General features: G+C 41.7%; 1 protein-coding gene across 2 annotated transcripts in view; it reads left to right on the top strand.

Moving 5' to 3' along the window:
- LOC136421413 (uncharacterized) overlaps nucleotides 1-9,062 on the top strand; it is a 41,818-nt gene extending 32,756 nt beyond the window's left edge. For both annotated transcript variants that reach the window (XM_066408694.1, XM_066408693.1), the window contains 9 exons: nucleotides 508-656; nucleotides 1,830-2,077; nucleotides 2,706-2,829; nucleotides 3,659-3,784; nucleotides 4,424-4,609; nucleotides 6,013-6,153; nucleotides 6,270-6,336; nucleotides 6,945-7,078; nucleotides 8,767-9,062. In XM_066408694.1, the coding sequence (XP_066264791.1) occupies nucleotides 508-656; nucleotides 1,830-2,077; nucleotides 2,706-2,829; nucleotides 3,659-3,784; nucleotides 4,424-4,609; nucleotides 6,013-6,153; nucleotides 6,270-6,336; nucleotides 6,945-7,060 (1,157 nt within the window). In that variant the 3' untranslated portion in view covers nucleotides 7,061-7,078; nucleotides 8,767-9,062. The remainder of the gene's footprint in view (nucleotides 1-507; nucleotides 657-1,829; nucleotides 2,078-2,705; nucleotides 2,830-3,658; nucleotides 3,785-4,423; nucleotides 4,610-6,012; nucleotides 6,154-6,269; nucleotides 6,337-6,944; nucleotides 7,079-8,766) is intronic.
- Nucleotides 9,063-16,178: the final 7,116 nt, after the last annotated feature.

The raw sequence follows: 16,178 nt of genomic DNA, 5'->3' as shown, positions 1-16,178 counted from the left end.
AGAAATTAGATTGGTGTGGCCTTATCAAGGACAATCAGGTTGACTGATTCTACAACATCATGTCATGTCACACAAACAGAACACGTCATTCAGTGAGCAACGAATCAAAAGTTACCAAAAGTTAATAACCTATCTTAACTTTTAGGTATGTTGATTTTCTGTAATATCTATCAGATAGCATAAAACAGGATGGTGGGCTCAGTAACATCACCACAGTAGAACTTTGCTGACACATCGGATGGAGGAAAGAGCCGTGTGGAGAAGAAGAACCCATTGTTCCCCGTGTTGGCATCACTAGATGACATGTAACTTATTTGATATGAAATGATTTGATTTTTATTCTGTAAGGGACTCGTGGGCAAACACACCCGAATCACGTCCTTATTACATAGTCTATGCATCACAACCACATAAAACAATGACTTACAGTCCACTAATATTGCAGCGATATGATTAATCTAAAACATAACGAAAAACAATTGCGCATATTTATTCCCTCTGTATTAGGCCGCCTTGCAAATGCCACCGAAACTGTTGAGAAGAAGAAGTGCAAGAGGCCCCAGTGGTTTGAAGAAATCGTCAACGTGCGCTCCCCCAAATTCATTCCTCCACGTGGGGAGGATGTGGAGATGGTCCAGGCAGTCTGTCAGATGCTGGTATGTACGACTATGTTCAATCAATCAATCAATCAATCAATCAATCAATCAATCAATCAATCAACCAATCACCTTTATTGAGGCCACACCGATTTTTTTTTTTGCTTCTCGGAATAGCTTATCCGTTAATTCTCATTTTGGAAAAAAAAAAAATTGGGTCGCTATGGTTTGAGATTGAAAGACTGCTAGTACATGTATGTGTAGTGTAACCAGCAGCTTCTGCGCTATGTGGCTGCGAAGCTGATGTGTTATGCCAAATGGCGTTTATACTGCCTATATAGATACAGAGATCTGATACGGATACAGATTTCTTGTTTCTGAAATCCTTAGGATTAACAATAATAAAAGCAACCTGCACTAGGTAAGGACCAAGTTTTGTGTATGATTCTAAGCTAATGGAGAAAACAAAGTATCCCAGGTATCTAAAGATTCCTCGATCAGCCCTGTGTTTGAATCTATAATTGCATGGAAACAGACAGCATAATGTCGAGTGCTTTAAATATCTCCTTACAAGTCTAGTTTAGGTACACAGTGCTAATCTTGTTTGTGGAATCCACAGGAACAACTATCAACAAAACCTGCAGCAGGAAAGGACCAAGTTTCATGTACATGTATGATTATGGAGGAAATTAAGAAACCAAGAATTCCTCAGCACCCTGTTGTTTTGCAGAAAGTACTTAGTTTAAGATTTTCAACTTTTTTGAATGTGAAATCCAGTGAGGAAAAGCAATCAAAGTAACCTTCACCAGGAGGAACCTCAGCCCCCTGTTTGAATCTGGTTCGCCCTTGCCAAACTCTTGTCTAATGTAGCATTAATGCCGCACTACGCGCTCCGGCTACCAACAAAATCCTTGGGCGGGGCTGTACCAAATCCACATAAACTCGCCCCGCCCATCCTTTAACTATTACTTAGTTCTGCATTTCTGGCATTAATGCTACATGAGGGACTGGTATTTGGACAGCCATAATTACCATGAAATTACCATGGCAGTGTGCACTAACCAAGCATTAGTGCTGCATACATGTATGTATTTCTGGCATTAATGCTACATTAGACAACAGTTTGGCAAGGGGGGGGGGGGGGCACAGACAGCATAATGTTGAGCGCTTCAACTATCTCCTTACAAGTCCAGTTCAGGTATACAGCGCTAATCTTGCATGTGGAATCCACAGGAAAAAGTATCAACGAAACCTGCAGTAGGAAAGCGCCTCAGCTTCTTGTTGGGCACTGATTTCTTGGACATCGTGAAGAACCGTGTGGCAAACTTCGGGGAGTGCTGCAGCTTGGAGGAAGACAGCATCGTCGAGTGCTTCAACGGCCTGCGGCAGAGCGCTGTGGACGGACACTGCACTATTGAACTGATCGCACCGCACCGGGAGCTCATGATTGCTCACCCATGCTGTGAGGTCACTGACGACAGGTATCTGTATCTGTATCTATATAGCCGGTATAACCGCCATCAGGCGTAACACACCAGCTTGAAGAGGCCACCAAATTCCATCCAAATGTCCCCATGTTTACAGACGAAAAGAAAACTACTCTCCTCTAACATCACAAAACCCACACAATACAGAAAAAGTGGAAGTGAAACGAAATAAGTTAGAATTTAGTAAATATTCTAAACTAGTCTGAGTAGTCACATGCTATATTGTTCCCCATTGTGTAGAATACTGTAAATCACTTTAATATAGCGGCAGGAAAATATAGCGGTTGGGGAAAATGGAGTAGGTCAATTTTAACGGTGGGAACAAATTTTACTGTCTCAAATATTAGTGATCAAATATTAGCGATGATGAAATTTTAGCTGTTGACTAGTGACCGTTAAATCAGCTAAAATCAAGTTACAGTTTTAACAAATCAAGATTAACAGTATTTTTATATCCATGAAAAATGCACCGTGAGCCAGTCAGTATTACCATTATGAAGCTGACAGACAGTCATCGAAATGTCAGCTCTTTGTAAATACAATGTACTTGTTTGTAAATAAAAGAACATTTATTATTATCATTTTTTTACGAAATTATGAAATTTTCCATTCCTTGTTTCAGGCTACAGTGCTTCGACCAGCAGCTGTATGGATTCGACTCCGAGATTCACGATGTGGATTTCTCTGATGACCTTCACGAGTTTCACTCTGCCATTTACAAGATGAAGTCCTTGACGATGAAAAGGGTCAGTTGCTTGGCAGCAGATTTTTTTTTTTCAAAGCTTATCTTTTCTTCTTAGATCTTGGCTACTTGTAGTAGTATAAATGTAGATCATACAACATAGTGTATTCCATGTCGCCCAAGGTACCAGCCTGACTAATCCATAGGCTAAGTAATTAAAAATCTGCTGGTTTACAGTCTCTTGGAGCATCTTATATAATAAAACGTTTATTGCAAGTTCTTGTCCGGAGGCTAATTGCAAGCACATTGTAACATGAAAGGACGTACAGACAATGGGGAACAATATAGCATGTGACTACTCAGACTAGTCTGAATATTGACTAAATTCTAACTTATTTCGTTTCACTTCCACTTTTTCTGTATTGTGTGGGTTTTGTGATGTTTAGAGGAGAGTAGTTTTCTTTTCGTCTGTAAACATGGGGACATTTGGATGGAATTTGGTGGCCTCTTCAAACAACGCCTTTCTTTTTTTCTTATTCTGTCATGTTTACCCAGGGTAGCCCTACTCAGTGATTAACATTGCTTTAAATTTTGAGGTCCCTGTAGCTCAATTGGTAGTGGCTTCGCAGTGAGCCTCCTGTTTCCAAATAGTTGGATCCGGGAGACCCCAGATGGAATCCGGGAAGGGTATCCTTGTCGGAGCTGCACCGTTTTTCGGAAGAGACGAAAAAAATGGGGGTCCCGTGTTCGAGGAGGTGCCTCGAGCGCGTTACAACAGCCTCATTTAATATGGGTACCTATACTGCCTGTAATAATACAACCTGGTGAATATATACCAGCCTGGATGACTTCTACAGGCTTCCAGCTAATTTTTCCGCTATCATTGTCCTCAGCTGACCCGCTTTGCCGGGGACAAGAGTGAAGAGGAAGTCTGCGGACTCATGTCCAAAATTGAGCAGAACATGAAGGACAAGAGCTGGGTGAGGAAGATGCCGAAATGGGGACTTTGGCAGGAGAAGGTAGGCAACGAGTTCTTATTTCTGAATCAAAGTTGAACTGTAATTGCCAACACAAAAATTGGAACATGAAACAATCTATAGAAAAAGTATACATTGTGCAAGTTAACAATGGTGACAAGTGGAACAAGTGACTATTCTAAGAAATTGAGTATTCTAAGTTCACGGTTGAAACAAAGGGGATGCAGTCTCAGCTTTTTGGCGACGCCTCAGAGGCGAGCTAATGATATAGCATTGTTTGCAGTTTGCAAGAATTCTAGGAATTGTACATGTATTGTGTACCTATCCCCATTGTTTTAACCGTGAACTTAAGATACTCCATTTTCTCCCAACCTTGAAGTTAGGTATTCCATCATTTAACAAAGCTGATGAAATTATTCAGCGGAGCCAAAGGTTGATTGTTGGTTGGTTGGTTGGTTGGTTGATTGATTGATTGACTGGGTGGCTGACTGACTGACTGACTCATTACTGAGTGAGTGAGTGAGTGAGTGAGTGAGTGAGTGAGTGAGTGAGTGAGTGAGTGAGTATGGGTGAGTGAGTGAGTGAGTGATCGATTGACTGACTTACTGACTGAGTCATGACGGACTGTTTAATTGACTGATTGATTGATTGATTGATCACCAACATCTTGTCCATTCCCAGAACATCAGAATGGCCAAGGTTACCGCGTGCTGCGCCCTCGCCACCTCGGAGGAGCGTCAGGAGTGTGTGGACAGCCGCCGGGAGGAGAGGAACGACCAGTTCTGCCTGCAGCAGCAGGAGACCAGCGAGGAGGGGTCCAAGATCGACCTGATCATCAGCAACCAGCCACAGCACCCCTGCTGTCTGGTGAGAACAACTTTTTTTTATTTCATTCAAGGAAATTAAAATATTTCATACAAGTACGGATAATCACAAAATTTAAAAACCAAAACAGTTCAGGCTTATATTATAATCTGTACCTATAATCTGTATCTGTATCATCCGTACTTGTATGAAATTTGTAAGAAAGGCATGTATCATATTTTGTTTATAAGTTATAAACAAATATTCATAAGTAGATAAATATATTTGAGCTAGAACTGGTTTGAGGTCACACGCCATTATTTGTCAGGACACGATGCTACACGACGTGACATAAACAAATAGCTGGGTAACGTACCGCATGACGTGTCAAGGCACAGTCTGAATGGAATATATAGTATGTCAGCCATGAGGGGAACTAGATGGGAGGGTGGGTTAAACTTCGAAGCAAAAGATTGGTGTGCTTTCGCTAAAAACTTTGGAGCAAAGATTGGTGTGCTTCCGCCGCGAGCTGTGCGCTAAGAATGATTTAGAGATAGGTCTGGGGGTTGTGGCGATGTTGAGACCACCCAAGGGTGTTACCCATTCATCGCTTCAAGATATGATCCTCACACCCCCATTTTACACCTTTTTTGTCGGCTACTTGGCACAAAGAGATTTCGGGTTTTCACTTGGGAACGGCCTAACCACCTTGCTAGCTAGTACGTCGGTCGGAGTTCCTTTCCTTTCAAAATAGGTTTTGAGCTAGAACTGGTTTGAGGTCACGTTCACTTTGATTGAGATATATCTATTAAATTAATGAACATGCCCAGACCTTTACAAGATTCAAGGACAGACAGTTGCATTGTACTCATGTCTTTGAAAGAAAGTTTTAACTTTGAGCATCCTCTCTGAGTATCATCGCTGAGTCAGCCTGTTTTCTAGGCTCTGATTGGTCAGTTTTAGCCAGTGCAAAGCGAAATCCTGTAAGCTGATTGGCTATTTCCTAGAGTGCCCTGACCAAACTGAAGCAGGGAGTAGAATGCCCTGACCTAACTTTAGCTAGAGGCTACATTGTATAAAAGGAAGTGCGATACCACTCTTTGTCTTTCTGATGAAGACTTTTGAAAAAAAGGCCGAAACCGGTAAATCCTTGTGTCCCAGTCGTCATCCTTCTGACGCCCAACTGACTTTGAGCACCTCTCTGTTTGGCTAATTGAACTATTGGCATAAACTTTGTCTTGAATTAATCTTCTTTTTAAAGACTACTAGTACTTCAAGACATCCTAAATTGTCTTTACCTCATTAACATGCCTATTCAGAGCTTTGGTATAAAACCTGGTGTTCTCAGTCCTATCATTAGTCACTGACGAAAGACAGTGGATACTGTCTGAAACGTCTGACTGTTTCAAAATCTTATTCAGTTGCTTGAGTAATTATTTTTGGCGTACCTCTCTGTTTAATTGCAGGAAGAGGGAATTGTGCGTTCAGACTGTTTTGACCAGGAGGTGAACACCTACAGCCCGTACAAGCACGCCGAGGACTTCAGCTCCAGAATCGAGGAGTACAAGGAAGAGATCAGTCAGTACCTGGAGGACAGCAACATCAAGGTTTGTTCAACATTTTTTCCTTTTGAGGATATTGGAATCTACTTTTTACACAACCAGTGACTTCTTACCTGCATTTTTTTATTTGTTTGTTTGTTTATCTATTTGTACTTTCACAGCTGCCCCCATGGACCAGAGCTGAAGATTCTGAGGAAGACTCTGAGGAAGACTCTGCTGAGCACAGCGGTAAGCTCATTACTTAATGATCGATCTCTAATCACTGTTAGAAATTGGCTCAAAATTAATACATAACTGGAAAAGTAATTTAGTTCCGCCCCTAAAAAGTAGACCCATCGAGTTCTTGACCATTGCTCTGGTCTTCTTGCGTCATAAGTACCAACTTGGACTTGGAACCAACAGGTCCCAGTTCGATACTCACCATGCCCCGACGGTGTGCCCTTGGGAAAGGCACTTTACACGACCTTCCCTAACGGTGTAGTGACGCCCACCGAGCCACTTTGACTAATCTGTCAAAATGTGTGCCAAAAACACACTATGGATTTGGTGCCTAGATCCGCACATTGACATCCACCAAGAGCCGTAAAATTTGAATTTGAAAGTAGTTTTATCGGCTATAGGTTAATCAATTCAATATAGTTTTCAGATGTACACAACCTATGAAAGAATTAGCCTGAGTACCAGCCTCCGTAGTGACCGCTACCTTAATTCTTGTAACTTGCGAACCACGGAATTATGCCAGCGGCCACTACGGAGGCTGGCTCTCGGGCCATGAAAGAATAGCTCTTTAGTGATCTAAACTGGTTCGAGGTCACAACATTTTTTTTTCATCGCAGGGAAGCGCTGGGGCCGTCGAGGTGGGCGTAGAGGTGGCTTTGGTGGCCGCAGAGATGGACATGGTGGCCGCAAATTTGGTGGGCGCAGAGGACACTGGAGGTCCAGGCACCAGTGATGAACTGTTAGCAAACAGGTGAATATATAGTGGTGCATACCTAAACCCGGGTTTAGGTTTAGGTTCGGACTTGAGTCCAGAGGTTAAGGTTCAGGTTCGGACTTGAAAGTCCGGACTTGAACCAATGGAATATGTGTGCTACGAATATTTTTTTCCTGTTTCATGTAAGATTGCATATCGGCATATATTTTACATGCAATTTGAAAACTATAATATGCGGAATTATATACAGTCAGTAATTAATGCAGAAGTTCAGTTATAAACACAAAACAGCAATGTTTTCATATTTTTCCAGTGCAAATTTCAGGATCCAAGGAAGGTTTAAGATGGTTTAAATCAAATAGGACTCTAAAAGTGAGAGATTTTTTTTCAAGTCCGGACTTGATTCCAGACGTAGACGTTTTTTGGACTTGAACTTAAAGGTTAGAATCAGGTCCGGAACAGGTCTGGGGGGGTTTAGGTACGCACCACTACTGGTGAACAACCAGCAAGTTTAAATGTTATGTCGATGAAGGTTAGACATCCAGGTAATATCGTACGCCACAGAACAGTTTCTCAAGCAACTGGATATGATTTTGGAAACGGTCAGACGTTTCAAGTAGCATCCACTACTTTCATTTAAGCCTTAGCCACCAAAGAAGCCACATCGGCGAAATCAATTTGTGCAAATGGCTGAATAAAGGTTCCAAACGTGAACTATGCGGCTCCAGATGTCTTACTGAAGGACGATTGCGGTGCGAAAGATGTCGGTTAGCTTGAGTGCCTCCTTCCCCAATTCCTAAGCATCCACTACTTTTCGTCAGTGACTCTAGATCTGAGCAAAATTTGTCGAATAACAGGTTTTAACCACAAACTATGAATTGATATGCCTAAAATTTAAGTTAGTACAATGCAAAACTAAGTTAGTACAATGCTTAACTTTCTTCCAACACTAAGGTACTGTAAATGGAAGCCCGGCTGCAACAGAACTGATGAACTAATGTAGACTTGCCCTACTGTTTCGAGTGGCTGTCAACACACTGTAAATGCAGAAATTTTCGCGGTGGTTTTATGTTCGCGGTTTTCACCATGACCAAAGCCACGGCAAACGTTTTTGTCCAATACTGTAGTCTGTAGCAGTATGTGACTGTAGCACTGCCGGGAGCTTAAAACCACTGCAAACACTCCATTTTCGCCTTAGCAGGAAATAAAAAAACATGCAAACTTAGACGTATTTACAGTATTCCCTGATTACATTTTCAACGAGCACTGTTGCTTTCTTCAGGATCAACAATGAGCAATCACTTTCGAACATAACACAAGAGTTACAGACACACGACTTTATTGACACATGTCTTTAGGTAAAGTCGCGAGAGTTACAGACACATTACATGTACTTTAGTTTGCGGATACGTGACATCAGCAATTGATTGTGATTGGTCATTATTGATCCTGAAGAAGCCGACCATGGTCGTTGAATTTAATGGAAGTGTTTGAAGAAAGTTTAGCATTGTACTATGATTACTACCAACACAGATGAGCTTCCATGATAGCAATTAATCTTAATTTTCTAGATATATTATAAAATTTTCATTATTCAAATATATAATACAAACTCATGCATAAATATTTTTGCTTATTTCATATATTTGTATTTCATATACACTATAGTCTAGATGTCTATTGTAGGTCAAAATCTGAATTCTAACAATGTTTTTTTTTTACAGATTTCCCAGAGCGAAGTGAGGGCATCAGAGTATCTTCAGATGAGATAACTAATACTTCATATTTTGCAAATTAATGATACTATTAGAGTTTAGAGCACAAACGTTATACGTTTAGTGATAACATAAAAGCTACACCTGCATAAATGTCAACTTTGTAAAATCTGATATTTACAATTTCATGTATTTTTGTGAGGTCGCTTTGTTTTTAGGTCCATTTTTCGTACGTGTGACTTGTTTTTCACTTTAAGTAACATTTGTTGATTGTACATGATCATAATAAATTCTATTGCATTGAATTCATCTGTGTTTTTTTTACTTCTTGTGTATCCTTTTACTTACCAGTGTCAATGCATTTCCGTCCATCACAAAGGTGGCTTTAGCCAGGTTTGCTTTTGATCCTAAAGCCCCCCTCTCACTAAACCCGCGGCACGCTGGCAGCGTTGCTGCATCCTAAACTGGATTTGTGTTACCCTTGACTTTATAACGGGAATATCATTCAAAACGTACGCGTATGACCAAAAATACAACAAAACACTGTCCATAACGTGTTTGGACTTCGCCCCCTGTGCAAAAGGGCTTTCCATATGCTGTATGTTGTTAAACGTAACCCGATGATTTTCGTATGTTCCCACACAAAAAAAGCACAATACACAAGTTATTCAAGCACAATGCAAAATAGGAATTCCAAACTTAGGCCCTACCTAACCAAAACGTCTCCAGATTGGAACAAAATTGTCAAGGAAAAGAAGTATTTTCAAGGATTTATTGGCACTATATAATCGTGTTTAACCCCTGGGGTTTCCCGTGTCAGAGGAGTGCGGTGTGTCACGACCACATTCCGACTGGATGCGGTAACTTTACTTTCCTTATCTAACCGCATACTCCACATCTCCCCATGTTTAACATCAAACACTCCCAACCGCACACAGTTCCGAACTAACGGAAATAAATTATACCAGCGCAATTCCTCCATAGGCGGACTTCATAAGTTTAACATCAAACACTCCCAACCGCACACAGTTCCGAACTAACGGAAATAAAGTATACCAGCGCAATTCCTCCATAGGCGGACTTCATAAGTTTAACATCAAACACTCCCAACCGAACACAGTTCCGAACTAACTCAACTCGGAAGTATATGAACCCGCTTATACATTACTATGTCAGAGGATAGAACCCAAACAGCTTCTGTATTTATGACGATTTGAAGGGCATGTTCCAACGGGCTTTAACATATATGACGTGCAACACATGATGCCGTCACCAGCTGAAGTTTATAACTTGAGTACACACTTAGTAAAGTTCCCGTCTATAGTGTTCAACGTTTATGGACCGTTACACCACCACGTACAAGTCAGAAGATAAAGTCCAAACAGCTACTGTATTGATGACGATGTGGAGTATATGTCCCAAATTAGTCTTTAAACATGCAACCCTTGGCCCACCAGCTGAAGTTTATAGGTGTAGTAAAACACTTGGTAAATTCCTTTCTTACCGCTATGAGTTTATGGATCCTGACATTACCAAAGAATGAGTCGGAAGACAAAGTTCAAAATAGCTTCTTATGCCAATTTGGAGTACGTGTTTAATTGTCTTTAAACACGCAACGCTTGGCACACCAGCTGAAGTTCATGGCTGTATTCTATACGCATTAAATTCCCTTCCGTATTCCAATGAGTGTATGATAATTGGCCCCTACTCTAACAAAGCCAGACGACGAAGTTCCATCAGCTATTGTTAATTTCGAGGCTGTGAGCAAGCGAAAGTTAGTGTTAAGTTTTACTAATAGCAAATCTACTTCTTTATATCTATATCTTTGAGTTGATGACTATGAACCCCTAATCTACCAAAACTAAGTCAGATAATTTGAACAGCTATAATGTATACTTGAAGAGTTTGAGTAGTACGTGTTGCAAAGAGCACGTGTGTCTTGGACGTGGGACCCGTGCCATAAGTTTATAAATGCATTGTAATCTTTGTACATAAAACTCTATGAGTTTATAGACCCTTACATCGCTTAAGATAGACAGAATATAAAGCAAAACCAGCTCCTGCATGACATATAACACTTAAAATTATACGTTGTACAGCCATGTGTAAAGTGAGCGTGGGGTCCGTGGTGCTCAAAGCGATGTTTACATATGACTAGTTGCGCACTTAGCCTTGAGTGGCTCTCAAGCCTTGAAGAGGTGGCGTGTTACACCGACGGGTGATTGTACTTGTAACGGCTCATACAATACAGAGCCTGGTACAGATAACTTATTTTTAGCGGGGTGCCTCCACAAATGCGCCGAGCAACGTGCCACTCGTGGTGCTAAACCCGTTTACTGTTGGTTACACCTATAGCCTAGGTACACACTGAAGGTATTTTACATTACGTCAATGATTTTTATCTCAATGATATAGTTACCTTCGCCGAGAAGGTTATGGAATGGGTAGCGTTTGTGTGTATGTATGTATGTATGTATGTGTGTGTAGGTATGTGTGTGTGCGTGTGTGTGTGTGTGTATGTATGTGTGTGTGTGTGTATGTAGAAGACCAGCATAACTCGAGACGGCCTGGATGGTTGTCTTGGTATTGGGTATGTTGGTAGGTCTTGATGCAACCTAGAGATGATTAGATTTTTGGCCCCCTAGTGGATCGTTATGGTACTGCAGCAGAGTTATATGTTTTGTTATCTCGTTAGTTCGTTAACCTTGTACCGGCTACACGATTCACAGAGCCTGGTACAGATGGCTTATTTTTAGCGGGGTGATAACCATAAACTCACCGAACGACGTGAAACTCGTGGCGCTCAACCTTATCGTTATAGCTGTAGTTATACGCTCTAGATAGTGCACATTACGTCAATGATTTAATGAACGTTAACACCGCCCCTTAAAGAGCCAGTGAAATTAAACTTCTTCTATCATTCACGTAAAAACCTGGTCTGTTCTGTGTGCATGCGGCACTTGCTGGGTCTATCAACACATTAGGCAAAATCGGCCTTCTTTTATTCATAACGTTTATAAATATGAAACTTCATGCATTTTTGCTCCGCCTAGAGGAATTCAAGTAAAAGTTAAAGCATAAAATGGCCTTACATATTTCACAGTCAACGTGCTATCACTGACGTCATGTCACGAAGCGATCCATGTGGCCGACTTTGGAGTAGTTGAGTTCATAACCAAATATTAAAGTCCAACTAAGAGAAAAACTACTGTACCAGCACATATTTCACAGTGTAAGTGGCCGTGGACGTGCTAAGAATGACGTCATCTCAGGTGGCGATTCATGTGGCCGACTTTGGCACAGTTGAGTTCATAACCCAATTAAAGTCCAACTAAGAGAAAATATACTGTACCATCACAAGTTTCTCAGTGCACATGGCCGTGGACGTGCCAAGAATGACGTCATGTCAGTAGTGATTTCTGTGGCCGACTTTGGCACACAAGTTGAGTTCACAACCAAATTAAAGTCCAACTAAAAAAAAAAGAACTACTGTACCAGTACAAGTTTCTCAGTGCACGTGGCCGTGGACGTGCCAAGAATGACGTCATGTCAGGCAGCGATTCATGTGGCCGACTTTGTCACAGTTGAGTTCACAACCCAATTAAAGTCCAACTATTAAAAAAAGAACTACTGTACCAGTACAAGTTTCTCAGTGCGTATGGCCGTGAACGTGCTAAGACTGACGTCATGTCACGTACCGACTCATGTGGTCGAAGTCTTATGAGTTGACCAGACTTTGGAGTAGTTGAGTTCACAACCCAATTAAAGTCCAACTAAGAAAAACAACTCCTGTGCCAGAACATATTTGTCGGTGCACGTGGCCGTGAACGCATACCTGTGGCGCTTGAGTAAAATCCATTTACTTTATATGCTACAATAGTCGTGCAATAAAGTTCTTCTATGTATGATATCATCTATATATCTGTGAGTTCATTAACCGTACTGCTGGTAAAGAAAGTACTTAAATGATCGTTCAACCAATACAAATGACAGTGGCCATGATCTAGTCTGCTGGCCGGGGCTTGTTAGTGCGATCAAATCAAGGTAGCCATGGTCATACACTGTTCATGCTTACGCTGACGGTATATGGGTCAAAGTCCGGCCAATATGAGCCAGTATTAAAGCCCGGACACATGCGTTATGAAGCCATAACACTGTAACTGAAAAATCAGGACCGGCACAGCAGAACACAAGATATGCAAAACCGGGCGTTCTGCTGCAGTACCATGGAAATCCGCCAGGTAACCATAATGTAATTCTTCTGACCTTACCAACGCCTACCAGCTTACCAAATATCATTAAGATCCATCCACAACTTCTCAAGTTTCGTCAGTGACTAACGATAGGACAGAGTTTTGGTATAAAACCTGGTGTTCTCAGTCCTATCGTTAGTCACTGACGAAAGACAGTGGATACTGTCTGAAACGTCTGACTGTTTCAAAATCTTATCCAGTTGCTTGAGTAATTATTTTTGGCGTATCTTATTACCTGGATGTCTAACCGTCATCAACGTATGCTGTTCATAAACAGACAAACAAGCAAAGACACACTCGAAAACATACTAACCTCTTGACAAAGGTAATAAAAGTCCAACCAACCATACAAAGTTTATCGCAAATGCCTGAGGGCTAATTGCAATGACAAACAACACAAATAATGATGAAAAATACAATGATATTAAGGGCTATCTTATGTTATGCTACATTCTAAAACGTACATGCTGCTATAGTTTGGTAATGATTTGGTAACAATAATGACATTGCATATATGGACATGACATCTGCGGTGTTTAAGCCGACGGCATGCCTGTATGTCTGTGATAGAAGTGGTCAAAGTCCAACCAACATGAGTAGACAGGCGCTAAGCCCGGATCACCGGGGCACGTGTTACGCAAGTTTGTACTGCTGATAAGTGGACTAAAAATAGAAACATTTTGTTGGTGATGAATGGTCTCTGCAGGAATAGTCCAGATTTAGCGATTCGATCATCTGGTTCTGCTTCGGACCATGCCCTCATCCGGCAGTGCACGTCAAGTCTTGTTTGCTTTGAGCCTTGTTTTACAATAATTTACAACAGTCTACACATTGTATACAGTCAAACCTACACTAGAGGTTGGATGGGAAGAGTGCGACCTTCTTCTCAGACTTGCCCCGTTTCCATCCCATCTCCGGCAGTTCACGTCAAGTCTTGTTTGCTTTGAGCCTTGATTTTCAACGATTTACAACAGTTTGTGCCCTGTATGCAGTCAAACATACACCAGTGCTCACTCTCCAAGCAGAGGTTGGATGGGAAAATTGTGAACCTTCTTCTCAGACTTGCCCAGTTTTCATCCCATCTCCGGCAGTTCACGTCAAGTCTTGTTTTCGTTGAGTCTTGTTTTTCAACAATTTACAACAGTTTGTAAATTTTATACAGCCGAACATACACTACTGCCTACCCTCCAAGCAGATGTTGGATGGGAAATATTGCGATCTTCTTCTGACTTGCGTTTTCTAAATAACAGCCGGCTATTAAAGCTCTGCTGCAGAAAATGGAGCAAGTCAGACGAAGGTCACAAGCTTACCATCCAACTTCTGCTTGAAGTGTAACTAGTACCCACGTCTGCATAAAAATCCTGGGCCATTGCGACCATTTTTCGGAGGTCCGTTGTATTCCCATTATTCATCCCACTAAATCAACCACCTGTCTAATGTAGCCATTTTCTTCAAATCAAGGAATTTTAAACCTCTTTGTTCCAATGTAACCATTTTATTCCAAATTTACCTTTTCTTTCAATGTAAGAAGTTCTTTCCAATGTAACTATTTAGTATTTTTTCCAAAGTTACCATTTTCTTACCTGTCAATTAACTGTAACCAACTCCATTGACTAGTGGCCACCGCGTGCCGGTTTCACTATGCGGCTTTTTATAAACGTCAGTTCTCAAGAAGAATATCGCTCGTTCTCATTTAAATGTACACATTTTGTAACTTCGGTTGCCGTTTGAAGGAAGACGTTTTTGACATAAGATGTGCCACATATAAACTGTCGTTTCTGAAGGCAATAAAAGTTTTAAGTCGTCATAAAAAGGACAGTTTGGCACCTCATATGTGGCAAATCTAATGTCAGAAACGTCTTACTTCAAACGGTAACAACGGAAGTTACAAAATGTGTACATTTAATTGAGAACGAGCGATATACGAGATAACACGGCAAGCACCCGAATGATACAAACCAGTTCTGGGTTCAATGACTTTCAAAGTACGACATTATCGTTACAACACACAGATACTTGTAGAAAAACATGTTTGTGCTCTCCCGGGACATATTCCGACGCCATAGCCTACACAGCTTCTGTTGGGTTATATTTAGTGTTGGGAAATAAACAGGAGTGCTTTCCTATATCTTTGACTCTAAAAGCGGAATAAAAAGCGGAAGTCGCGCCTTCTGACCCGCTCTCTCCTCCCGGTGCGGACGTGTAAAAGTCACACTGCAGAGCGCGGAACGGCGTGACCCGGGTTCACCCCAGTACGATATGCACTCTGTTTACATCTGAAGCATGCCCGTAGCGAGGATTTTGATTGGGGGGGGGGGGTCTTTTTAATAGGGGTCCGGGGGTATGCCCCACCCGGAAAATTTAAAAAGTGAACCTTCTGATATGGCATTTCCTGTGTTTTTGAGAGGATTTTAGAGGAAAAATCAGAGACAAAGTGAGGCCTTGCTGGTGATACAAATAAGTCCGCCTTGAAAAAAAAATCTTAAACATTAAGAGGTGGACCTTCAAGCCTGCGAAAGTGGACCTTCAAGCCTGTGGGGGGGGGGGGGGTTCGGAAGAACCCCCCCTGGCTACGGGCATGTGAAGCCACGTGTACAGTCGTAATCGCCTTGCGATGCCTTACCTAGATGGAAAATGGAAGTGATACTGTATTGTGTGTGTGTGTGTGTGTGTGTGTGTGTGTGTGTGTACGTGTGTGTGTGTGTGTGTGTGTGTGTGTGTACGTGTGTGCGTATGTGTGCGTGTGCGTGTGTGTGTGTGTGTGTGTCCTACGACAAAGTATAATACTTCTGTACTATACTTCTGCCATTCGATTTCACCATTTTAACAGGATGTAACCACGCCCTAGCCTATCAACGGCAAATATGACCAGGCTCTTCTTTCTGATCTTTTCTGCATTCAATCATGCATAACACCTCTTTGTGTACACGTGTCGACAAGAGTGCTAAATACATTCTAAGTTTAACGCCCCCTCTAGCTCCCGTCCGACGCCAAAACTTGCACCATCAAGTCTGTGATGCTGACAACACGGTACCTCAGCTCTCAAGAAAAGTACAAATATGGTCAAGAAAGTGAAAGGACGGCCGGGTGAAAGTGGACTTTGCCCCCGGCCTGTTTCTGCATGGTATCTCATCTCCAGACCGTACCCGGCTCTGCCTGGAACGCGGA

The sequence above is a fragment of the Branchiostoma lanceolatum genome, chromosome 16 (genome assembly GCF_035083965.1).
Source record: "Branchiostoma lanceolatum isolate klBraLanc5 chromosome 16, klBraLanc5.hap2, whole genome shotgun sequence".
Taxonomy (NCBI): domain Eukaryota; kingdom Metazoa; phylum Chordata; class Leptocardii; order Amphioxiformes; family Branchiostomatidae; genus Branchiostoma; species Branchiostoma lanceolatum.
Note: the sequence above shows the minus strand (reverse complement) of the source record. Positions and strands in the feature narration are given on the sequence as shown.